The sequence below is a fragment of the Nerophis ophidion genome, linkage group LG03 (genome assembly GCF_033978795.1).
Source record: "Nerophis ophidion isolate RoL-2023_Sa linkage group LG03, RoL_Noph_v1.0, whole genome shotgun sequence".
In the NCBI taxonomy this organism is placed as follows: domain Eukaryota; kingdom Metazoa; phylum Chordata; class Actinopteri; order Syngnathiformes; family Syngnathidae; genus Nerophis; species Nerophis ophidion.
This window is the reverse complement of record NC_084613.1, coordinates 79,594,077-79,620,455: the sequence shown is the minus strand read 5'-3', so window position 1 is coordinate 79,620,455 and position 26,379 is coordinate 79,594,077. Positions and strand designations below refer to the sequence as shown.

Sequence of the window (26,379 nt, the reverse complement as noted above, 5' to 3'; positions counted from 1 at the left end):
CTCTGGGGCTGTTTCTCTGCCTCAGGTACCGGGAATCTCCAGCACGTTCAAGGCATTATGAATTCTATTTCCTAGCAGGATATATTAGCTGCAAATGTCATGAAGTCAGTGACGAAGCTGAGGCTTGGGAGACGTTGGACCTTCCAACAGGACAAGGATCCCAAGCATATCTCCAAATCAACATCAGAGTGGTTGCAGAAGAAGGGCTGGAAGACTCTGGAGTGGCCTTCACAGTCGCCAGACCTAAATCTTATAGAAAAGCTGTGGTGGGACTTGAAGAAGCCCAAGAATATGAATGAACTGGAGGCCTTTGCCCAAGAGGAATGGGCTAAAATACCTGTAGATGCTTGCAAGAAGCTTGTGTCCGCTTATGTATCACCTTTGAAGGATGTCATTACTGCCAAAGGGTGTTCTACTAAGTACTAAAGATGCATGGAACTAGGGGGTTGAATCATTTAGTCAATGAGATATTAAGAAAAATGTCCTTTTTAGGTATTTTGTAAAATACAGTGTTACAATTTAAGTTGCATTTGTCTATTTGACACATTTTTATTTGATATGACTATAAACAAAATACGGAATAAATGTCCAACTTGCTAAAACACCAAAATTGTGTGGGGGTTGAATAATTTTGATCACAACTCTATCTATCTATCTATCTAATAACGGTCTTTTTTCCCCTGAATGTGAAAAAAGACGCATCTTTTTGAGGCGCTGTGTTTACTAATTCTGATGTATTGGGGCGTATTGGGAAAATACGCTGACAGCTGTCCTTTCTTCAGGTACATTGTGCTGGACAACGGTCTCCGAGCTCTCCTGATCTCGGACTACAGAGGCTTGGGGGCATCAGAGGAGGAGGAAGAGGAGGAGGAGGAGGAGGAGAATGAAGGGGACGAGGAGGAAGAATATGACTCCGGGGACGAAACGGAGGAGGACTCTGATGAGGGCAGTGACGATGAGGACGACGACGAGGGGGAGGGGAAGAAGAGTAGAGGACATGCAGACAAGCAGGTATCCCCATCGTGACGCGGCCTGCAGCATTAGGTACACCTGTGCCATCCAGTGACTTAGTTACATGGTCTAGGTCAGGGGTGTCCAAACTTTTTCCACTGAGGGCCACACATGGAAAAATTAAAGCATTTTTAGGGCCTTTTTGATATTTTTCATTTTCAAACCATAACAAAATATATGGATTTTTTAAATGTATTTTACCTTTTAGGGGACCAAAAAGGGTCTCAGTTATTAAAATGTTAAAAATAAGTCAAATTTTAAATATTATTTATCTCTATATTAACTTAAAAGAAAAGGTTTTATGGATTTTCTGTAAAAAAAAAAAATGTTTTTTATAGTAAAACTGAAATATGCAGTATTTAGTAATTAAAGCCCTAAAAGATCAATAATGCAGGACACCATTGATTTTAATTCTTTATTATTTTTGAGTAATCACAGTGAAAAGATAAATAAAATACCACTAAATATATTTGGGATCCAAAAGGTGCCCCACTCGGAAAGTGATACATTTATTATTATTTTTTTTTTTTTTTACTTTCAACACTTACATTACAAGATCAACTTCAGATATATCTGTTGATTTTACGTTTATACTATTATTTTGTTGGTTTTATGCTCTTTTGTCAAAATAAACATTTATGTTTTTATATGGCAACTACACAATATATGCAATATTTACCACATGAAACATTTTAAAGTGAAATATTTGAACTAATTGGAGCTTTGAAAATAATTCATTATAACATGGATTATTTTGTCATTGTTTTTTTTTTGAGCAATGGCAAAAAAATTAAAAATAAATAATTGATTGATTGAAACTTGTAATTAGTAGATAGTACAGTACATATTCCGTACAATTGACCACTAAATGGTAACACCCGAATAAGTTTTTCAACTTGGCAATGATGGTTTTTACGTGGTAAAATAAAGAAAAAATAAAAAAATAACTGCCTGCATGGCCTTTTTGTGTCAAAATTGCCACTTTTTCTCGATAGATTTCACTTCATTCCAATATTTTTAATGTTCTTTTTTATTTTTGCAATAGCATTTCCAGAATGTGTGGGGGGCCGGTAAACAATTAGCTGCGGGCCGCACTTTGGGCACCCGTGGTCTAGGTGTACCTAATCAAGAGGCCTGGTGAAAACCGGTATCTGACTTCTATATCACCGTTGTGACAACTGTGTGAAAATGTGACCCAAATCATATTTGATGTTTGTATGTGCCAGTGTGCGGCAGCATTGTGTGTCGGAGTGGGCAGCTTCAGTGACCCCAGTGACCTTCCCGGCCTTGCCCACTTTCTAGAACACAGTGAGTAATTATAGTAATTACAGTGAAAGCGGGAAGGAGGGAGGGATGGGAGGCGGTGGTCGCACTTTCGAAAAGGTTAATTTGCTCCCGCCTTTTACATGGTTAGCCATCAGCAATACATTTGAAGCTGACATCCTCCATATATGTTTGCACCTCTGAGTTGGACGAGATAAAACGGTATTAATAGGCAGCAGAAGCGTGGAAGACGACCCTTGTTAAATGTGTTCCAGGACCTGCTCTGTCTCTCCAATTACTCATTTCAACCTCTTTTCCTGCCTGACTGAAAGAGACCACGAACATATTGCATTCGTATTCACTTGAAAAAATATGTGACATTAAAAAAAATGCCAATTTTATTGTTGAGATTTAAAATAAAGTACAATTTTGAAATTATTTTAGTTAAAAAATTATCAATCAATCAATGTTTATTTATATAGCCCCAAATCACAAATGTCTCAAAGGACTGCACAAATCATTACGACTACGACATCCTCGGAAGAACCCACAAAAGGGCAAGGAAAACTCACACCCAGTGGGACGCCAGTGACAATGCTGACTATGAGAAACCTTGGAGAGGACCTCAGATGTGAGCAACCCCCCCCTCCAGGGGACCGAAAGCAATGGATGTCGAGCGGGTCTAACATGATACTGTGAAAGTTCAATCCATAGTGGCTCCAACACAGCCGCGAGAGTTCAGTTCAAAGCGGACCCAAGACAGCAGCGAGACTCCCGTCCACAGGAAACCATCCCAAGCGGAGGCGGATCAGTAGCGTAGAGATGTCCCCAACCGATACACAGGCGAGCAGTCCATCCTGGGTCTCGACTCTGGACAGCCAGTGGTCATCGGACCGGACCCCCTCCACAAGGGAGGGGGGGACATAGGGGAAAAAGAAAAGAAGCGGCAGATCAACTGGTCTAAAAAGGAGGTCTATTTAAAGGCTAGAGTATACAGATGAGTTTTAAGGTGAGACTTAAATGCTTCTACTGAGGTAGCATCTCGAACTGTTACCGGGAGGGCATTCCAGAGTACTGGAGCCCGAACGGAAAACGCTCTATAGCCCGCAGACTTTTTTTGGGCTCTAGGAATCACTAATAAGCCGGAGTCTTTTGAACGCAGATTTCTTGCCGGGACATATGGTACAATACAATCGGCAAGATAGGATGGAGCTAGACCGTGTAGTATTTTATACGTAAGTAGTAAAACCTTAAAGTCACAGGAAGCCAGTGCAGGTGAGCCAGTACAGGCGTAATGTGATCAAACTTTCTTGTTCTTGTCAAAAGTCTAGCAGCCGCATTTTGTACCAACTGTAATCTTTTAATGCTAGACATGGGGAGACCCCAAAATAATACGTTACAGTAATCGAGACGAGACGTAACAAACGCATGGATAATGATTATGTGATGAGGTGGGGACTTGTCCAGGGTGTATACCGCCTTCCGCCCGATTGTAGCTGAGATAGGCGCCAGCACCCCCCGCGACCCCAAAAGGGAATAAGCGGTAGGTAATGGATGGATGGATAAAAAATCATATATTTGTATTTCCTTTTTGGGGGTTGATTTACATTACAGTAACATAAAGTGACAAAGACATGGCTATTTTACATGACAAACAAAGGTTAGAGCCAACCCCAATTATTATTATTATTATTATTTATAAACCCTGGCTGCTCCCAATTGGTGGTCTTGGTGATTAGTTGGTTACCATGGCAACAACAACACTTTAAATAAGGGGCCGGATTAACACTCATCTCCCACCCAGCAGTGGGTCGAGTAGCCAAAAATTGTGCTCGGATAAAAATTCCCTTACTTTAGAGTACTGTATTTTCAGACTAGAAGTCACAGTTTTTTTCATAGTTTGGTGCGACTTATACTTAGGGGCAACTTATGTGAGAAATTATGAACACATTTTCATAAATATCAAATAATATTAATTAGCTCATTCACGTAAGAGTCTAGCATATAAGATTTCATCGGATTTAGCGATTAGAGGTGACAGATTGTTTGGTAAATTTATACGTAAACGCATGTTCTATATGTTATAGTTATTTGAATGACTCTTACCATAATATGTTACGTTAACATACCAGGCACCTTCTCAGTTGGTTATTTATGCCTCATATAACGTACACTTATTCAGCCTGTTGTTCACTATTCTTTATTTATTTTAAATTGCCTTCCAAATGTCTATTCTTGGTGTTGGGTTTTATCAAATACATTTCCCCCAAAAATGCGACTTATACTCCAGTGCGACTTATATATGTTTTTTTCCTTCTTTATTATGCATTTTCTGCAGGTGCGACTTATACTCCGGAAAATACGGTAGTTTTTTCTTATTTATTTTCTATTATGCCCCCCCCACAAAAGAAGAACATTTTTTGCAGCCCCCCACCACTTGGCCATGACTATAAATAGTATAATTTATCCATTAAATTGTTATAAGTACACCTTTGCATAACATTGCATCATTATTACCATCAAAGAAAACAATAACTGTAGATCAACTTCCAACAAAGAATAACAGCATCAACGTTGATTTTTAGTCCGTATTAGAAAATATCCATCCATCTTCTTCCTCTTATCCGAGGTCGGGTCGCGGGGACAACAGCCTAAGCAGAGAAACCCAGACTTCCCTCTCCCCAGTCACTTTGTCTAGCTCTTGCCGGGGGATCCCGAGGCGTTCCCAGGCCAGCCGGGAGACATAGTCTTCCCAACGTGTCCTGGGTCTTCCCTGTGGCCTCCTACCGGTTGGACGTGCCCTAAACAAGGCCTTCGGGTGGCATCCTGACCAGATGCCCGAACCACCTCATCTGGCTCCTCTCGATGTGGAGGAGCAGCGGCTTTACTTTGAGTTCCTCCCGGATGGCAGAGCTTCTCACCCTATCTCTAAGGGAGAGTCCCGCCACACGGCGGAGGAAACTCATCTCGGCCGCTTGTACCCGTGATCTTATCCTTTCGGTCATGACCCAAAGCTCATGACCATAGGTGAGGATGGGAACGTAGATCGACCGGTAAATTGAGAGCTTTGCCTTCCGGCTCAGCTCCTTCTTCACCACAACGGATCGGTACAACGTCCGCATTACTGAAGACGCCGCACCGATCCGCCTGTCGATCTCACGATCCACTCTTCCCCCACTCGTGAACAAAACTCCTAGGTACTTGAACTCCTCCACTTGGGGCAGGGTCTCCTCCCCAACCCGGAGATGGCATTCCACCCTTTTCCGGGTGAGAACCATGGACTCGGACTTGGAGGTGCTGATTCTCATTCCGGTCGCTTCACACTCGGCTGCGAACCGATCCAGTGAGAGCTGAAGATCCTGGCCAGATGAAGCCATCAAGACCACATCCTCTGCAAAAAGCAGTGACCTAATCCTGCGGTCACCAAACCGGAACACCTCAACGCCTTGACTGCGCCTAGAAATTCTGTCCATAAAAGTTATGGACAGAATCGGTGACAAAGGACAGCCTTGGCAGAGTCCAACTATTAGAAAATATTTAAAATTAATTAATTTCTCTGAAATTCAAAACAATAAATGAGTCCTTATTTAAAAAATGTTGACCGACTTAAACTATTTGACACTGAATAATACAATGAGGTGGCGACTTGTCCAGGGTACACCCCGCCTTCCGCCCGATTGTAGCTGAGATAGGCGCCAGCGCCCCCCGCGACCCCGAAAGGGAATAAGCGGTAGAAAATGGATGGATGGATGGATTGATCCAATTGATCAGCAACATTAACTCGGAAACAAAATATTTAAAACACGTTGACCTGCAAAACAAAAAGTAATTCAATCATTTGTTGTCACACGCGCCTCTCCACTATTTGGGAAAGACTAATAGCTGGATTGTGACCTAAAGACACACCTGGGCACTTCTAGGTTTCATGCGATTGTCTGGACCCCCATTAGGCCACTGTTTATTTACCTGTATCGGTGCAGATTTTGGCGTATTTTGAAAGGTTTAAAGGCAAATATAAAAACGATCAGTGGTAGAGCGACCGTGACAGCAACTTGAGAGTTGCAGGTTCGATCCCTGCTCCCGCCATCCTAGTCACTGCCGTTGTGTCCTTGAGCAAGACAATTTACCCACCTGCTCCCAGTGCCACCCACACTGGTTTAAAATGTAAAAATTAGATATTGGGTGTCACTATGTAAAGCGCTTTGAGTCACTAGAGAAAAAGCGCTATATAAATATAATTCACTTCACTTCACTTCACTTCATGAAATAAATATTTAAAATGGGATGCAGTGGATTTTTACACTCTTAAGGAAAATATTTGTTTAAATATTTAAACCATTTCTCATCACCAAGAGGGCATGCTTGGTACTACCTCACTTCAAGTGGAAGTGAAGTGAATTATTTTTATATAGCGCTTTTCTCTAGTGACTCAAAGCGCTTTACATAGTGCAGGGGTGTCAAACTCAAATACAGAGTTGAACAAATTAACCTTTTAATAGGGATCCAAACAAGTTTTGCATTAAATATTGACCAAGCAAGGCTTATATAACTTTAGTGACATGCAAAATCCAGTTTCAAATAATAATAATGATAATTAAACAAATATCAATGGCATATCAAATAAAATTTAAATAAAAATGTTATGCCTTTTTTTTTTTTTTGCAATCTTCTGAGGTAAATATCCAATTTTTTCCACAGGCTAATAATACATTTGAAAATAAAATAACAATAATGAATGAACCAAACATTCAAGCCTTGAAGTAGCAAGAAAAAATGCATTAATAAAACGTTAATTATTGGTCAGTTTGCTGGAAGTTTCCCTGAAGAGTTAGTGCTGCAAGGGGTTCTGGGTATTTGTTCTGTTGTGTTACGGTGCGGATATTCACCAGAAATGTGTGCGTCATGCTTGTTTGGTGTGGGTTCACAGTGTGGCGCATATTTGTAACAGTGCTAAAGTTGTTTATATGGCCACCCTCAGTGTGACCTGTATGGCTGTTGACCAAGTATGCTTTGCATTCACTTGTGCGTGTGTGTGTTTGTAAAAGCCACACATATTATGTGACACGCTGTTAGTATGGAGGAAAAGCGGACGTGACGACAGGTTGTAGAAAACGCTAAAGGCAGTGCCTTAAATGCACGCCCCCAATATAGTTGTCCAGGTGGAAATCGGTAGAAATTTGGGAGAATAATTGCCCCGGGAGATTTTCGGGAGGGGAACTGAACTTCAGGAGTCTACCGGGAAAATTAGGAGGGTTGGCAAGTATGAGTATTAGCTTTGAATGCGGTGTTATACAGCGGCACCGACGCTGTATAACACCGGCGGGCCAGCTCTAATGCTAAATTGATATATTGCCTCAAGGGCCAAATTATATTACACGGCGGGCCAGAGTTTGACACCCATGACATAGTGAAACCCAATATCTAAGTTACATTTTTAAACCACTGTGGGTGGCACTGGGAGCAGGCGGGTAAAGTGTCTTGCCCAAGGACACAACGGCAGTGACTAGGATGGCAGAAGCGGGGATCGAACCTGGAACCCTCAAGTTCCTGGCACGGCCACTCTACCAGCCGAGCTATACCGCCCCGGTCATTTGATACTCACGGTATTTAGAGAAAGAAATATTGGAGACAAATCACGTCTTTACGTCTGAGGGATAAACAAATTAAACATTAATCGGTGAAAGACAAACATAGACTTATTTGTGGATCACTACGTAACGTATTTGATTGACATAACGAGTGCCGTGCTGCTTTGATGGTGACAGTAATGAGGAAAAGAATATGTTTGTTTGCATTTGATTTGCTGCTTCAAATATTAGTCTGTCATCTACAATTCATGTGTGCAGTTGTTTTTATAGTGTGAAGTTCATATTGTGTCTCATTATTGAGCTATAGATGTCCATGTTGTTCAGCAATGTTTATTAGCGTTGAGCTGACGAGAGATTTATTCATGTCGTTTAGTACTATACTATTAAGGATATTTTCTTGACGCTAACGAATAGCATCAAAGACGCTATAATATGGTCGTCCGTGTTGAATATAGCACATGGCTTTCCTGCACAACAACTAAGCGTTTAGTTTCTGTTATGAAAATCAAGATAGAAAATACAGTGAGTTGGACCAACAATTGCGATATTTATTACTAGGATGTGCGTGTGTGCGTGTTCTTGTATTTCTACCCTTCTTAAGGCATCACTAAGAAAAAGTACCTTCCATATGAGGACCGAAATCATGGTCCCAATACGGAAAATCATTGCATCTACCGTATTTTTCGGAGTATAAGTCGCTCCGGAGTATAAGTCGCACCTGCCGAAAATTGCATGATAAAGAAGGGGAAAAAGCATGTATAAGTTGCATCCTTTGGGAAAATTTTTTTGATAAAACCCAACACCAATAATATACATTTGAAAGGCAATTTAAAATAGATAAAGAATAGTGAACAACAGGCTGAATTACAGAACAAGAACGCTGATGGGTCACCATAAGGCGCCCCGTAAAAGAAGGGAAAAAGGTAAACGCTGGGGAAGGATGAGTAAAAAAATACAATCCAGGCTGGGCTCCTAAGGGGGCCCAGTTCGGAGTGAGAAAAAGCCTCCATAGCAAAGCACATATAAATATTACAACATACATCTTGAGATATCTAGCAAGAGAGGGAAGGTAGTTCAAGGTCATGGTGGTAGGTCGCAGCTCTCAGGCGCTGACCATCCATTCATCACCCCTACGGGATTTGGGTCGAGGGTATTAGATTGGGGGACAGGGGGTTGTATGTGTGGCGTATATTTTTTTTCTGGATGTGTGTGTGTGTATAAGCCCATAGTGTGTCTCTGTTCCGCGGCCTTGATGTATTTGCTGTTGCTAGTCCAAAGTTCACAACAACAGGTGTGTGTCCATGAGAGACAAAAAAAAATTAGTTTGTTGTGTCTTCGCTTGCAGTGATCTTCGGGAGAAGATCACTTCGGGAGAAGAAGGGGAAAAAACATATATAAGTCGCACTGGAGTATAAGTCGCATCCTTTGGAAAAATTTTTTTGATAAAACCCAACACCAATAATATACATTTGAAAGGCAATTTAAAATAGATAAAGAATAGTGAACAACAGGCTGAATTACAGAACAAGAACGCTGATGGGTCGCCATAAGGCGCCCCGTAAAAGAAGGGAAAAAGGTAAACGCTGGGGAAGGATGAGTAAAAAAATACAATCCAGGCTGGGCTCCTAAGGGGACCCAGTTCGGAGTGAGAAAAAGCCTCCATAGCAAAGCACATATAAATATTACAACATACATCTGGAGATATCTAGCAACAGAGGGAAGGTAGTTCAAGGTCATGGTGGTCGGTCGCAGCTCTCAGGCGCTGACCATCCATTCATCACCCCTACGGGATTTAGGTCGAGGGTATTAGATTGGGGGACAGGGGGTTGTATGTGTGGCGTATATTTTTTTTTCTGGATGTGTGTGTGTGTATAAGACCATAGTGTGTCTCTGTTCCGCGGCCTTGATGTATTTGCTGTCGCTAGTCCAAAGTTCACAACAACAGGTGTGTTTCCATGAGAGACAAAAAAAAGGGAGTTTGTTGTGTCTTCGCTTGCAGTGATCTTCGGGAGAAGTAGTTGTTTTCATTGTTTGTTACCAAGTCTGCCATAATTAGAACATAAACTCATGTTTGATTCTGGAAGTAGCCACACACATGTGGACAAGCGGTAGAAAATGGATGGATTGGATCAATTATTATTCCTGGGAATAATATATGAAGGGAAAAATATACAAATCCTTTGCTATTCTTTATAAAGTAAAACACATGCTGAATTAGAATTGTCTGCATATGTTATATTACTCTTATTTTTTCCATATTTAACATATTGTGTTGAAGTTTGGGGAAATGCTTATAAAACAAACATAGATCCATTAGTTAAACTTAAAAAAAGGGTAATTAGAATAATACACAAAGCGTACAACTATGAGCATACCTATCCATTGTTTATAAGTTCTAATGTGTTAAAATTTTCAGATATTGTGTTTTTAAAAATAATGGAAATTATGTTTCGAGTAAAGAACAACAGCCTTCCAGCTTGTATTCTCAGGTTATTTCAATTAAGAGGAGAAAACTATAATTTACGGGGATATTAATTTTGGAAATAGGTAAAGCAAGAACGAATATAAAATACACATGTATTTCAGTTTTAGGAGTTAAATGGTGGAACAAGCTCAGTGATGAGCTGAAGACATGTAAGGTTTGGTAAGGTTTAAGAAAACCTTGAAAGATGAAATAATTGAAATTTATAAAATACAATAACAATTACTTTCATCCCAATTATTTTTTTTAACGTTGATGTTCCAGGTAATCTTATTTTCAGTGAAGGTTTAGGATAGGCAAATATAAGCCTTGGCTTACTTAAGCCTATTCCTTTTTCGGTCATTCTTTTTCTTTTGTGTGAAGTGAGGTGAATTATATTTATATAGCACTTTTCTCTAGTGACTCAAAGCGCTTTACATAGTGAAACCCAATATCTAAGTTACATTCAAACCAGTGTGGGTGACACTGGGAGCAAGTAGGTAAAGTGTCTTCCCCAAGGACACAATGGCAGTGACTAGGATGGCGGAAGCGGAAATCGAACCTGCAACCCTCAATTTGCTGGCACAGCCACTCTACCAACCGAACTATACCGCCCCCTATATCTTTTCTTTTTGTGTGTAAATGTGTATGATTGTTATATATGTATAATCTCTACTATGAAACTGGTCACACAAAATGGATAATGGTTGATTATATGACCGAAATAAACTTATTTCATTTCATGTTGCTAGAAATCAAGTTGTGCGCTGCTATGGAAACCGATCAATGCGCATAAGAAATCAGTCCCGGAAATTATAAAAATGATCAAAATACGGTAAATATTGAACATATTACATACTGTTATGTACGTGTCTTTTACTACGTTGTATATTGTTGTGCATTGTGCTTAGAAAACATTGCTGGAGGGTTTTGAAGTTGTTTTGGAGGACTTTAAATGTTACAACCGTGACTCCAATTAGCCCCATTTTTCGAGCATTTTCTATCTTCTTTCAAATCGTAAAGTGTTTTCGTCTCATAATGGTTGTGAACAATAGACACCATTTAAAAAAATTATAATAAAGTGCAGTTCCTTTTAAAAAACACTGCATTAGTGAAAGCAAGTTCAGGGAAAGAAATGATTGTCAGCCCTAACACAACATGATCCGAAATTTTGCAAAGGCTACCAAAGGAGACATTTAGGGTGCTAGCCTCATTACAAGCTAGTGCACCGGCAACTTAATTTTAAAGCCCTTTCTTAAGGGCAAACTATTACATGTTGTTACTTTTAAAGAACACTAGTAATTGACTGGGAATATTTGAATAATAATGTGGATGTCCGCCAAAGACAGCACACAGCGTAAGGTGTCCTGGCTGCTCCATAATGGTTTAATACCCACTTAAGTAGGTGTCTAAGAGCTCTACATGGCAACAGCTTAAGCCAGTGGTTCTCAAATGGTGGTACGCGTACCACTGGGGGTACTTGAAGGCATGCCAAGGGGTATGTGAGATTTTTCAAAAACATTCTAAAAAATAGCAACAATTCAAAAATCCTTTATTAATATATTTATTGAATAATACTTCAACAAAATATGAATGTAAGTTCTAGAGATGTCCGGTTTGCGGTCTCATCCGCGGAGTCCGCGGGTCTGGCGGTTGACATGATGAAAAAATAGATTTTAATTAGATTCGGGCGGGTGGCGGTTGAACCATCCAGAGACATTTGATATACATCAGGGGTAGGGAACCTATGGCTCTAGAGCCGGAAGAACCCACAAAAGGGCAAGGAAAACTCACACCCAGTGGGCAGGGAGAATTCACATCCAGTGGGACGCCAGTGACAATGCTGACTATGAGAAACCTTGGAGAGGACCTCAGAAGTGGGCAACCCCCCCCACCCCCCTCTAGGGGACCAAAAGCAATGGATGTCGAGCGGGTCTAACATGATACTGTGAAAGTTCAATCCATAGTGGCTCCAACACAGCCGCGAGAGTTCAGTTCAAAGCGGATCCAAGACAGCAGCGAGAGTCCCGTCCACAGGAAACCATCCCAAGCGGAGGCGGATCAGCAGCGTAGAGATGGCCCCAACCGATACAGGCGAGCGGTCCATCCTGGGTCCCGACGAGCGGTCCATCCTGGGTCTCGACTCTGGACAGCCAGTACTTCATCCATGGTCATCGGACCGGACCCCCTCCACAAGGGAGGGGGGGACATAGGAAAAAAAGAAACGAAGCGGCAGATCAACTGGTCTAAAAAGGAGGTCTATTTAAAGGCTAGAGTATACAGATGAGTTTTAAGGTGAGACAAAGGCAATGGCTTCACAGCACGCCCATATTCTTGTCATCAGGATGAACGCTACTGAATAGTCGCGAGAACGTTAGCGGCCCCAATTGTCCTCATCACTCTGTGAAACAGTTTTAAATAGCTGTGTGAGTGGTGAAGGTGGCCAACCTCTGATGTAATTCAGCGGGCGGTTTGCGGGCGGGTACGGTCCCGATAAAATGCTGGTTCGGGTGGACGGCGGGTGGATGATATAATTGCCTATCCGCGCATCTCTAGTAAGTTCATAAACTGTGAAAAGAAATGCAACAATGCAATATTCAGTGTTGACAACTGGATTTTTTGTGGACATGTTCCATAAATATTGATGTTAAAGATTTCTTTTTTTTGTGAAGAAATGTTTAGAATTAAGTTCATGAATCCAGATGGATCTCTATTACAATCCCCAAAATAGGCACTTTAAGTTGATGATTACTTCTATACAATTAATAAATCAGAAACTAATGACATAGTGCTATATTTTACTTAAATATATCTTTTTTTCAACCAAAAATGCTTTGCTCTGATTAGGGGGTACTAGAAATTTAAACAATTTTCACATGGGGTACATCACTGAAAAATGGTTGAGAACCACTGGCTTAAAGGGGAACATTATCACAATTTAAAAAGGGTTAAAAACAATAAAAATCAGTTCCCAGTGGCTTGTTGTATTTTTTGAAGTTTTTTTCAAAATTTTACCGGTCTCGGAATATCCCTAAATAAAGCTTTAAAGTGCCTTATTTTCGCTCTCTGCGAAGACACTGGCCATTTCCCTGTGACGTCACACAGTGCTGCCAATGTAAACAAACAATGGGAATACCACAGCAAGATATAGTGTCATTAGCTCGGATTCGAACTCGGATTTCAGCGACTTAAGCGATTCAACAGATTACGCATGTATTGAAACAGATGGTTGGAGTATGAAAATATTGAAGAAGAAACTGAAGCTATTGAGCGAATAGGTATTGACGCTATTCATAGCCATAGCATGGCCGAATAGCTGCGTTAGCATCGCCGGTAAAATGTGCGGACCAAACGATCAGGACTTTCGCATCTTTTGACACTGGAGCAACTTAAATCCGTCGATTGGCAAGTGTTTTTTTCGCATTAAATGTGGGTGGAAGGAAATGTAATATAGTTGCAAATGCATCTACAGGCTATCCATACATCTCTGTGCCATGTCTGCTTTAGCACCGCCGGTAAATAGCATGTTAGCATCGATTAGCGTAGCATGTTAGCATCGATTAGCTGGCAGTCAACATCAACAAAACTCACCTTTGTGATTTCGTTGACTATCGTTGCAAATGCATCTGCAGGTTATCCATACATCTCTGTGCCATGTCTGCTTTAGCATCGCCGGTAAAATGTGGGGAAACTCCAGCACATTCAACGGGGGTCTGGCGGCAGACACTTTGGCATCTTCGGGCCAGTGGTGCAACTTGAATCCCTCCCTGTTAGTGTTGTTACACCCTCCGACAACACACCGTCGAGGCATGATGTCTCCAAAGTTCCAAAAAATAGTAAAAAAAAACTGAAAATAACAGAGCTGAGACCCGGTGTTTGTAATGTGTTGAAAATGAAAAGGGCGGGTGTGTTACCTCGGCGACGTCACATTCTGACATCATCGCTTCCAGAGCGATAAACAGAAAGGCGTTTAATTCGCCAAAATTCACCCATTTAGAGTTCGGAAATCGGTTAAAAAAATAGATGGTCTTTTTTCTGCACCATCAAGGTATATATTGACGCTTACATAGGTCTGGTGATAATGTTCCCCTTTAAGCCAACCATCCATCAATTTTCTACCGTTTTTCCCTTTTGGAGTCGCAGGGGGTGCTTGAACCCTGTCTCCGCTACATTCAGGCGGAAGGTTGTGTACACCCTGGACAAGTTGCCACAAGGGCCAACACAGATAGACAACATTCACACTCACATTCACTAACTATGGCCAATTTAGTGTTGCCAATCAACCTATCCCCAGCCAATATATGATTTAAAGCAAAACAACTGCATACAGTAGCGTTCATAGATGTAAAATGTCCATGTTTTGCAGAAGCAAAACGTTCCTTATAAATCTCATTCCTTTCTCTTGCTGCCTCTCAGAGGAGAAATTGTCTTTCTCTTGCACTGATGGTCTCGTCGAACAACTCCTGATGGCCTATCTGAAAACTCGCTCGCCATAAAAGCCGTCAGCCAATATTTACAGCCATATTTAGAGCCATCTTTTCGGTAGCAACTTTGACGATAAATTTTCCCCGCAGCACATAACAAAAGAGCCGCAAAAGCGTAATTATGAGTGGCTGAAGGCTGAAGCGTCTTGTCATCGGACTCACACTTTGTGCTCTGTTCCCACCGTGCGAGCCAGTGGTGTTCATGGGCAGCAAGAAGTACCCCTCGGAAAACGGCTTCAATACCTTCCTCAAGAAGCACGGCGGAAGCGACAACGCCTCCACTGACTGCGAGAGGACCGTCTTCCAGTTTGACGTCCAGAAGAAAGGCTTCAAAGAGGCGCTCGACAGGTGAGACGGGATCACAGGTGCTTTTGTTAAAAGACAAGAAAAGGACATCTGAGGGCTAACATTTACAAGGTGAAGCCAAGGGAATGGAAAGATTTAAGTAAAAAAAAACAAAAACAGACTTATAACAAAAACTCAAGTAAGCTTGAGGCCATTCGCCTTTCTGATTAAAAAGAAAGTGTTAATCAATGAGATGTAACGACATCACTATTTGGAAGGGTAAAGATTTATCCAGATAATTCAATGTAGCCATAGTGTATTTTACTTTGTTTGCTGCAGAAATGGGTTGCAGTAAAAGGTCAAATTTGAACTTCACAATACAGATAAGAACGAAACTTTGTTGCATTAGCTCGTTGGAGTGCGGGATAAAAGAGCAATAAGGTGCAGATATAAATAAATAGACTGTCCATCCATCCATTTTCTACCGCTTAGTCCCTTTCGGGGTCGCGGGGGGCGCTGGCGCCTATCTCAGCTACAATCGGGCGGAAGGCGGGGTACACCCTGGACAAGTCGCCACCTCATCGCAGGGCCAACACAGATAGACAGACAACATTCACACTCACATTCACACACTAGGGCCAATTTAGTGTTGCCAATCAACCTATCCCCAGGTGCTTGTCTTTGGAAGTGGGAGGAAGCCGGAGTACCCGGAGGGAACCCACGCATTCATGGGGAGAACATGCAAACTCCACACAGAAAGGTCCCGAGCCCTATAAATAGACTGCTGCACAGATAAATATATTGCACTTTTGCATATGCATCCACGTTTATGGATGTATGTTATGTTGTCTTTATATTCCAGCGACTTAATTAGTAATAATAATAATAATGGATTAGATTGATATATATTGCACTTTTGCATATGCATCCACGTTTATGGATGTATGTTATGTTGTCTTTATATTCCAGCGACTTAATTAGTAATAATAATAATAATCGATTAGATTTATATATATTGCACTTTTGCATATGCATCCACGTTTATGGATGTATGTCATGTTGTCTTTATATTCCAGCGAGTTAATTAGTAATAATGATAATAATGGATTAGATTTATATATATTGCACTTTTGCATATGCATCCACGTTTATGGATGTATGTTATGTTGTCTTTATATTCCAGCGACTTAATTAGTAATAATAATAATAATGGATTAGATTTATATCGCACTTTTCTATTGTTAGATACTCAAAGCAGCGGCGATGACCAAAAAGAACGCGGAGTTGAAAATATAATTACAACACTTTATGTACATATTTATATACATATTTATATAATATTTATATAATATGTAACTACAAGCTCCATTCACAGACAGAGTCCCATCGCTTTTATGAGCGGTCGAGCGAGTCAAAAACCCCAAAAATATATATATATATATTTTTATTTGTGGCGGCCGTAATTCTTTCGTGGCGGGCCGCCACAAATAAATGAACGTGTGGGGAAACCCTGCAATGAGTTGTAACCTGGTTGTATAAAGGATGTTGAATGATTGATTGAAAAGTTTGCAAAAAGAGGGCTTTGTAAATCAAGGTTCCACTGTATCAGCCAGATGGGATCGGCTTTTCTGATCGGCATTATTATACACTTGTTTATAAAAATCGATCAGTGCATCCCAATTTACAGGAGAATATTGTATACAATATGAAAAGAAAACTCACACACACAGACAAGGTAATCTATCGATGCCGGAAAAAACATTTAACTTTCGATTAATTGATTTTTGATAACCAGCCCAGGCCTAAAATTTGTCTTCATGTGCACTCATAGATAATTGTTTTTATCATCCCTCCAATATATTAGATGGGCTCAGTTCTTCATCTGTCCCCTGTTGATCCGTGACGCCATCGACAGGGAGGTAGAGGCCGTTGACAGCGGTAAGTCTCCTCGCATTGCAAAAACCTTTTTTTTTTGTGGTCTTGAATATTTCCTTTTTTTTCCCCCCCATCAGAGTACCAGCTGGCTAAGCCGTCAGACTCCCACAGGAAGGAGATGCTGTTCGGCAGTCTGGCCAAAGCGGGACACCCCATGGGCAAGTTCTGCTGGGGTAAGTCGGTGAAGCGCAACCGTCGGGACAAATAGAACACAGCAGGGCGGCGTTGGGGGTTGTTTGTTTGCCAAGTCCCCCGAACTCCCTCTTTTATACCGCTCCCTGGCGTTTTTGCGTTTGTGGACAATTTGTCTCTGTCTCTGTTGATTTTGTGATGTGCCTGCTCTCACCAGGGAACGCGCAGACTCTGAAGCAGGAGCCAAAGAGGAAGAAGATCAGCGTCTACAAACGGCTGCGCGCATTCTGGAAGAAACACTACTCCGCCCATTACATGACCCTGGCTGTGCAGAGTAAAGGTCAGCTAGATGTGTCTTTTAGAGATTGACAGAACTCTAACAAGCAATCTGTTGATTAATTGACTCCTAATTAAATGGTATAGCTCTTAACGAGGATCCGCGCCATCCGTCTTCAGCAGTCTGTGGCTAATTATTCACAGCTCACCTCAGGTCGCCGCATTCTTCACGGTGATGTCATCATTGGCCCCCACACTTCCTCACACAGAGAATATCATGCTGCAGGCTAATTAAGAGCTGCAGTGAAGGCCGATGATGGCTAGTGCTGACATTTATGCCAAAAAAAAAGTTCTGAATTCTTGCACAGAGAGACTCAATGCATTAAAAATAATGATCTTTGCGGAACTGTCTCGGAGAAAGTCAAACCTCTGGAACATTGCATAGTGCAACCAGTACACACAAACAGGTCGTAAGTAAAAGCATAAAATGGACCCTCGAAAGTCAATCAATCAATCAATCAATGTTTAGTTATATAGCCCTAAATCACTAGTGTCTCAAAGGGCTGCACAAACCACAACATGAACCACTACGACATCTTCGGTAGGCCCACATAAGGGCAAGGAAAACTCACACCCAGTGGGACGTCGGTGACAATGATGACTATGAGAACCTTGGAGAGGAGGAAAGCAATGGATGTCGAGCGGGTCTAACATGATACTGTGAAAGTTCGATCCATAATGGATCCAACACAGTCGCGAGAGTCCAGTTCAAAGCGGATCCAACACAGCAGCAAGAGTCCTGTTCACAGCGGAGCCAGCAGGAAACCATCCCAAGCGGAGGCGGATCAGCAGCGCAGAGATGTCCCCAAGCCGATACACAGACAAGCAGTACATGGCCACCGGATCGGACCGGACCCCCTCCACAAGGGAGAGTGGGACATAGGAGGAAAAGAAAAGAAACGGCAGATCAACTGGTCTAAAAAGGGAGTCTATTTAAAGGCTAGAGTATACAAATGAGTTTTAAGGTGAGACTTAAATGCTTCTGCTGAGGTGGCATCTCGAACTGTTACCGGGAGGGCATTCCAGAGTACTGGAGCCTGAACGGAAAACGCTCTATAGCCCGCAGACTTTTTTTGGGCTTTGGGAATCACTAATAAGCCGGAGTCCTTTGAACGCAGATTTCTTGCCGGGACATATGGTACAATACAATCGGCAAGATAGGATGGAGCTAGACCGTGTAGTATTTTATACGTAAGTAGTAAAACCTTAAAGTCACAGGAAGCCAGTGCAGGTGAGCCAGTACAGGCGTAATGTGATCAAACTTTCTTGTTCTCGTCAAAAGTCTAGCAGCCGCATTTTGTACCAACTGTAATCTTTTAATGCTAGACATGGGGAGACCCGAAAATAATACGTTACGGTAATCGAGACGAGACGTAACAAACGCATGGATAATGATCTCGGCGTCTTTAGTGGACAGAATGGAGCGAATTTTAGCGATATTACGGAGATGAAAGAAGGCCGTTTTAGTAACGCTTTTAATGTGTGACTCAAAGGAGAGAGTTGGGTGGAAGATAATACCCAGATTCTTTACTGTGTCGCCTTGTTTAATTGATTGGTTGTCAAATGTTAGAGTTGTATTACTAGAGTCCAATGTCCCCCGACATCTGACAACCTTGTCTGACAAAATCTGGCCCTAGAAAAACGCACACAACTTAAGTGAATTTTGCAAGACTTTAGCATATATTCCTAGGATGACTTCCACTATTACTTTTTGCTCTTTTTTTGGCGGGGCTTTTTTCTGTATTTTATACGTGTGAAGCTACCATAGAAGTGTACTTTTTATGGCAGTTAAATATGACAACTGTCACTTTTCATAGAAAAAAATAAATAGTAGCAGTTGTAACAATCACTTACTGCACAATGTCTGCTCTCACTGGGATGCCGACGGATGAGATGTGCATATATTCCAATTTAGATGAAAAAATAATCATATTCCATAAAAAGATGCTGCAAACAAGTGTCTGTTCATGTCTTTCTAGCCATCTCTTGGGATAAGTTGAACGTCAGAGTTGGCCATTTATATCAAAATCCTTCTACTGTCCAGGTGAAAAGCATGATTTAAAATCTAGAATTAACTTTTAGCAGCTCAGAGGCAAAGTGCCAGTTCACCGGCTCAATATGTCAATATAGCAGCGTAAGCTCGTTATCTCTGTGATCACGACGCCGCTAAAAATATTTTTTTCTGCAAAAGCGCTGATTATATCAATATCGCTAATACTTTCAGGTCAAACGATGTAAATATAGTATTCCTGGCGTTTGGATGTTATTTAAGATGGCTCATTGGGCGGAATAGTGTACTATAGTGTAGCTGCATTTAATGATTAATGATAAATTGAACCGGAAATCTCATGTAAAAAATATACAACATAAAGTTGCAAGAAGTACATCAATAATGAATAAAGCCAAATATGTTCTAGACCAAAAATCACTTTATATTCTCTACTGCTCACTAGTGTTACCATATCTGAGTTACTGTGTAGAAATAATGGGAAATAATTACAAAAGAACACTTCATTCACTAACAGTGTTACAAAAAAGATCAGTTAGAATAATACATAATGTTGGGTATAGAGAACATACAAACCCTTTATTTATTGAATCAAAGATACTGAAATTCCACAACATAGTGGAATTGCAAACAGCTAAGATTATACACAAAGCAAACTATAACCTGCTTCCCAAGAATATACAACAATTCTTCTCAACAAAAGGAGAAATATAATCTTAGAGAAAAATGTAATTTAAAACATTTGTATGCACGTACAACACTTAAGACCTTCAGTATATCAGTATGTGGAATTAAATTATGGAATGGATTAAGCAAAGCAATCAAACAATGTACTAATATGATGCACTTCAAGAAACTCTTCAAACTGGAAGTGTTTACAAAGTACAAAAATGAAGAACCATGATAAACATTCTGATTTTACTCACCCATTCATTCTCAAAATAATCTGATTTATCTCATCGTATGGAATAAAATTTACTTCACAAATTATTTATTTATTTATTTATTTGTATTGTGATAACTTATTACTTATGGAATATACATTGAGAACAGGAAGGGAACAAAAGTTTTAGCAACTGTTATGTAAAGAAAAGGGGTAGGATTAAATAAGCTCTGCTTCTTCCTACTCCTTTTCGAACATGTTGAAAAGAGAAACTGGAAATTGTGATGTATCATGTTGTCGAAATAAACTCAAACTCATTATTAGCCACCTCATAGTTGTCGTATATTCGACATAGAATGCATTTAAAAAAGAAAAACATATATGTTCTTGTCTTGCAAATGGATTGTAAATCATAAGCAGAATTAAAAAAAAAAAAAAGGTGCAGTTCCCATTTAACATGATCGTCTGTCCTGGATGCTCAGTACAATATGGCTGAATCACCATAAGTCGACTATTATTAATAGCAATAGTCATAGATAGAAGTTTGCAGCATTACTCTAAGCATGTTCTACACATTTTTGGCCTATATTAAATATGTTCAAGCAACAAAATTGGCTAAATGAAGATATCAATATTACAGTGGTATTGGCCACTAGATGAGATTATATATTTTTTATGTGAAAACACAAAAATAAAACAATGTTTTTAACATTCACACTATTATCCAACATCAAAAGCACAATAGCACAGCACTCCTGCTGAAAACAGTGAGACATTTCTTATTAGAGATGTCCGATTATATCGGACTGCCGATATTTTTGGCCGATAAATGCTTTAAAATGTAATATTGGAAATTATCAGTATCTGTTTCAAAATTATCGGTATAGGTTTTAAAAAAAGTAAAGTTTATGACATTTTAAAACGCCGCTGTGTACACGGACATAAGGAGAAGAACAGAGCAACAATAAACCTTAAAGGCACTACCATTTAGTGCCGGTCCAGTCACATAATATCTACGGCTTTTCACAAACACAGGTGAATGCAAGGCATACTTGGTCAACAGCCACAAAGGTCACACTGAGGGTGGCCGTAAAAAACAACTTTAACACTGTTACAAATATGCGCCACACTGTGAACCCACACCAAACAAGAATGACATCCACATTTCAGGAGAACATCCGCACCGTAATACAACATAAACAAAACAGAACAAATACCAGGAACCCCTTGCAGCACTAACTCTTCCGGGACGCTACAATATACACCCCCCCGCTACCCTCAACTCCGCCCACCTCAACCTCCTCATGCTCTCTTACGGAGAGCATGTCCCAAATTCCAAGATGCTGTTTTGAGGCATATTAAAAAAAATTGCACTTTGTGACTTCAATAATAAATATGGCAATGCCATGTTGGCATTTTTTTTTCCATAATTTGAGTTGATTTATTTTGGAAAACCTTGTTACATTGTTTAATGCATCCAGCGGGGCATCACAACAATAGATTCATCCATTCATTTTCTACCGCTTATTCCCTTTTGGGCTCGCGGGGGACGCTGGTGCCTATCTCAGCTACAATCGGGCGGAAGGCGGCGTACACCCTGGACAAGTCGCAACAAAATTAAGCATAATAATGTGTATATATTGGTATCGGTTGATATCGGTATCGGTTATTAGGGGTTGGACAATATCGGCAAAAAAGCCATTTTTTTTCTCCATTTTCTACCGCTTATTCCCTTTTGGTGTCGCGGGGGGCGCTGGCGCTTATCCCAGCTATAATCGGGCGGAAGGCGGGGTACACCCTGGACAAGTCGCCACCTCATCGCAGGGCCAACACAGATAGACAGACAACATTCACACTCACATTCACACACTAGGGCCAATTTAGTGTTGCCAATCAACCTATCCCCAGGTGCATGTCTTTGGAAGTGGGAGGAAGCCGGAGTACCCGGAGGGAACCCACGCATTCACGGGGAGAACATGCAAACTCCACACAGAAAGATCCCGAGCCTGGATTTGAACCCAGGACTGCGGGAACTTCATATTGTGAGGCAGACGCACTAACCCCTCTGCCACCGTGAAGCCGGCAAAAAAGCCATTATCGGAAATCTCTAATTCGTATGCATACTTTGCTTGGGGAAACGTAACGCCATCTGGTGGACAAATTAAATCCCCTGCAGTCCAGACTGAAACCGCAACATAGTCGTCCCTCTGACTTGGATTTTGTTAATGGGTTTTGAAACGTGTGTTACGTGGTTTTGGTCATTTTCAAGCCTACAAATGACTAAATGAGCTAAAATCTAAAGTGTGGTAGTATTGGCCATTAGATGAGACCATGGCTCCTAAATTTAGCACAATATAATCTTATTTTCTATCGTTATGTTTACTATATTGGACTACAAGGGTGTAAAGGTAACTATTTGGGTGTTATTTAATGTCTAGAGGTCTCTGTGTTTAAAAAAAAAAAAAAAAAAACATTTAGAAGGTCGGCGTGGCTTGGATACTAAGGCGGCCCGTGCCACCAACTTGAGGGTTGCAGGTTCAATTCCAGCTTCTGCCATCTTAATCATGGCTGTTGTGTCTTAGGCAAGACACACTTTTTTTCTTTTTTTGATTGATTGAAACTTTTATTTGTAGATTGCACAGTACAGTACATATTCCGTACAATTGACCACTAAATGGTAACACCTAAATACGTTTCAACTTGTTTAAGTCGGGTCCACGTAAATCAATTCATCCATTTTTTACCGCTTATTCCTTTTGGGGTCGCGGGGGGCGCTGTCGCCTATCTCAGCTACAATCGGGCGGAAGGCGGGGTACACCCTGGACAAGTCGCCACCTTATCGCAGGGCCAACACAGATAGACAAACAACATTCACACTCACTTTCAAACACTAGGGCCAATTTAGTGTTGCCAATCAACCTATCCCCAGGTGCATGTCTTTGGAGGTGGGAGGAACCCGTAGTACCCGGAGGGAACCCACGCATTCACGTGGAGAACATGCAAACTCCACACAGAAAGATCCCGAGCCTGGGATTGAACCCAGGACTGCAGGACCTTCGTATTGCGAGGCAGACGCACTAACCCCTCTTCCACCGTGAAGCCCGTACAAATATATACTATCATCAAAATACAGTCATCACACAAGTTAATCATCATAGTATATACATTGAATTATTTACATTATTTACAAACCGGAGGGTGGGATGAGGAGGGTTTGGTTGATATCAGCACTTCAGTCATCAACAATTGCATCATCAGTCCGAGAAATGGACATTGAAACAGTGTAGGTCTGACTTGGTAGGATATGTACAGCCAGCAGAGAACATAGTGAGTTCAGATGGCATAAGAACAAGTATATACATTAAAAATACATTTGATTATTTACATTTGGTTATTTACAATTCGGGGAGATAGGATGTGGAGGGTGGAGAGGGTGTTAGTCTGGGGTTGAAGTTGCCTGGAGGTGTTGTTTTAGTGCGGTTTTGAAGGAGGTTAGAGATGCACTTACTTTTATACCTGTTGGAAGTGCATTCCACATTGATGTAGCATAGAAAAAGAATGAGTTAAGACCTTTGTTAGATCGGAATCTGGGTTTAACGTGGTTTGTGGAGCTCCCCCTGGGTGTTGTGGTTATGTCTGTCATTTACGTTATGGAATTAGTTTGACATGTACTTCGGTCTCAGGGAGGTGTTGCGGATTTTATAGACCAGGCTCAGTGCAAGTTGTTTTACTCTGTCGTCCACCCTGAGCCAGCCAGCTATGGAGAAGCGGGTGGGAGTGAGGTGTGATCTGGGGTGGAGGTCTAAAAGTAACCTGACTAGCTTGTTCTGGGAAGTTTGGAGTTTAGATTTGAGGGTTTTGGAGGAGCTTTGCTCCCAGTGGCACCTACACAGTTGTGTGAATGTACAAGACTCCCTTGAAAAAGACATTCCTAATATCAATGGGACTTTCCTGCGTAAATAAAGGTTAAATAAAATAAAAACATTTTATGCTCTAGCTATGTAAGTATTAGTTTTATGATGAATAATTCATACTTTGCAGAAATTAATTTACCACGATTACACCCGTGGACAATTACCAGCTATAAACGAGGAACGACTTAGGAGGAGAAATGGGTGCATTTAGTAATTAAGTAAAGAAACTGCGAGTATTAATTCAAAGGAAGGTACTCGAGGAGGAATGTGTGTTGATAACCACAGAACTTACAAATAGTACAGTTAAACGTTTTACCAAGGCAATTGTTTAACACTCTTTTATATTTAATGTGCGTTAAATCACTATAGCGACGATTACAAACCCAGTCTGCCGTTGTCATAAGCATTGAGGAGGATTTTCCCCCCCACAAACAGTGCTGAGAGGATTCACACAGCCAGGTGCTTTCTCGGAAGGATAAAGCCTCTATAAATGAAGTGCTTATTTTTTTTTTTTCTTTCCACCATCCACCTCATGCTGTGCGTTTGATATGTGTCTTCAGTAATGACATTTTCCCCCCAGCAGAAACACAAACACAATATGACAGAAGATCCTGAAAACAAGAGCAAAGTAACACAAAGCAAATGTGTTGTTTGGTTCTACAAAGGATGATAAATTAGTTCTGAATAAAACCCAAATGTTCTCTACAAACACAATTTGTAATGTCACACCCCAGCTTAATTGACATTGTACCACTATTTTATATTGATTCTAGGCACTGTATTTATTTTACAAATGTGTCTTTACTTACTTTTTACCGTAATGAAAGTCTATACCTACACATGTTTGAATTTTGTGTTCAACATTTTACCACGAAGGCAACATAAATATTAATAAGACTGCATATACAGTACAGGCCAGAAATTTTTGACAATGCATTTTCTTTTTTTTTCATAACTATTTACATTGTAGTTTGTCACTAAAGGTAATCAAACCTATGAATGAACACATGTGGAGTTATGTACTTGACATAAAAGGGGAAATAATTGAAATATATTCTAGTTTCTTCAAAATAGCCACCCTTTGCTCTGGTTACTGCTTTGCACACTCTTGGCATTCTCTTGTTGAGTAGTAATAAATTGTATTTTATTATTTTGCGAAATAATGTAACAAAACACAAATATTTTACATTGACTTAATAATTCTGATTCTGATAATAAATTTGTCTGATTTGCAAGTTCAGTTTTTCCGGCATTAAGTTGAATGTGCCAGTCTTGTTTAACTGTAAATATTTGACTTATTACACACCAGTTGTTTGATTGCAATCAATCAATCAATTTCAGTCAATGTTTATTTATATAGCCCTAAATTACAAGTGTCTCAAAGGGCTGCACAAGCCACAACGACATTGTCAGTTCAGAGCCCACATAAGGGCAAGGAAAAACTCACAACCCAGTGGGATGTCAATGTGAATGACTATGAGAAACTTTGGAGAGGACCGCAGATGTGGGTGATCCCCCGCCCCCCTCTAGGGGAGACCAGATGCAATGGACGTCGAGTGGGTCTAACATAATATTGTGAAAGCCCAGTCCATAGTGCAGGGGTAGGGAACCAGATGTGGCTCTTTTGATGACTGCATCTGGCTCTCAGACAAATCTGAGCTGACATTGCTTCACATGATAAGTAATGAATAATTCCACTTGTAATGAGTGTTAAAAATGTTCAAAACATAAAACATTCTCATGCATTTTTAGTCCATCCATCCGTTTACTACCGTACCTGTTCAAGAAGTTGCGGTAAGTTATTTATTTATTATTGGTTAGTGTGGGGCTTGTCCTCCTGGGGGTCCTTCAGACCACCAAGCACCGACATGAGAGCCCATTTCAGGGTTACACTATTTTATTTTTCAATAAGTCTCTTAGTTGCTTTCCAGCAATTGTATTTTTCTCTTTCGTTCTTGCTCGCGCTCTGGCTCCAGCCCCAACCGCATCCCTCCTCCTGGCTGCTGCTTATAACAGAGCGACAGGTGATTAGATAACAAGGCCCAGGTGAGCCATCTACGCAGCTCTCGCTGATTTCGA

At 40.8% G+C, this 26,379-nt stretch overlaps 1 protein-coding gene across 2 annotated transcripts in view; it reads left to right on the top strand.

Annotated features, from left to right (window-relative positions):
- Positions 1 to 26,379, top strand: part of LOC133550095 (nardilysin-like) — a 158,340-nt gene that overhangs the window by 21,650 nt on the left and 110,311 nt on the right. For both annotated transcript variants that reach the window (XM_061896167.1, XM_061896166.1), the window contains exons 3-8: positions 783 to 1,011; positions 2,238 to 2,319; positions 15,002 to 15,155; positions 16,957 to 17,030; positions 17,105 to 17,200; positions 17,377 to 17,499. In XM_061896167.1, the coding sequence (XP_061752151.1) occupies positions 783 to 1,011; positions 2,238 to 2,319; positions 15,002 to 15,155; positions 16,957 to 17,030; positions 17,105 to 17,200; positions 17,377 to 17,499 (758 nt within the window). The remainder of the gene's footprint in view (positions 1 to 782; positions 1,012 to 2,237; positions 2,320 to 15,001; positions 15,156 to 16,956; positions 17,031 to 17,104; positions 17,201 to 17,376; positions 17,500 to 26,379) is intronic.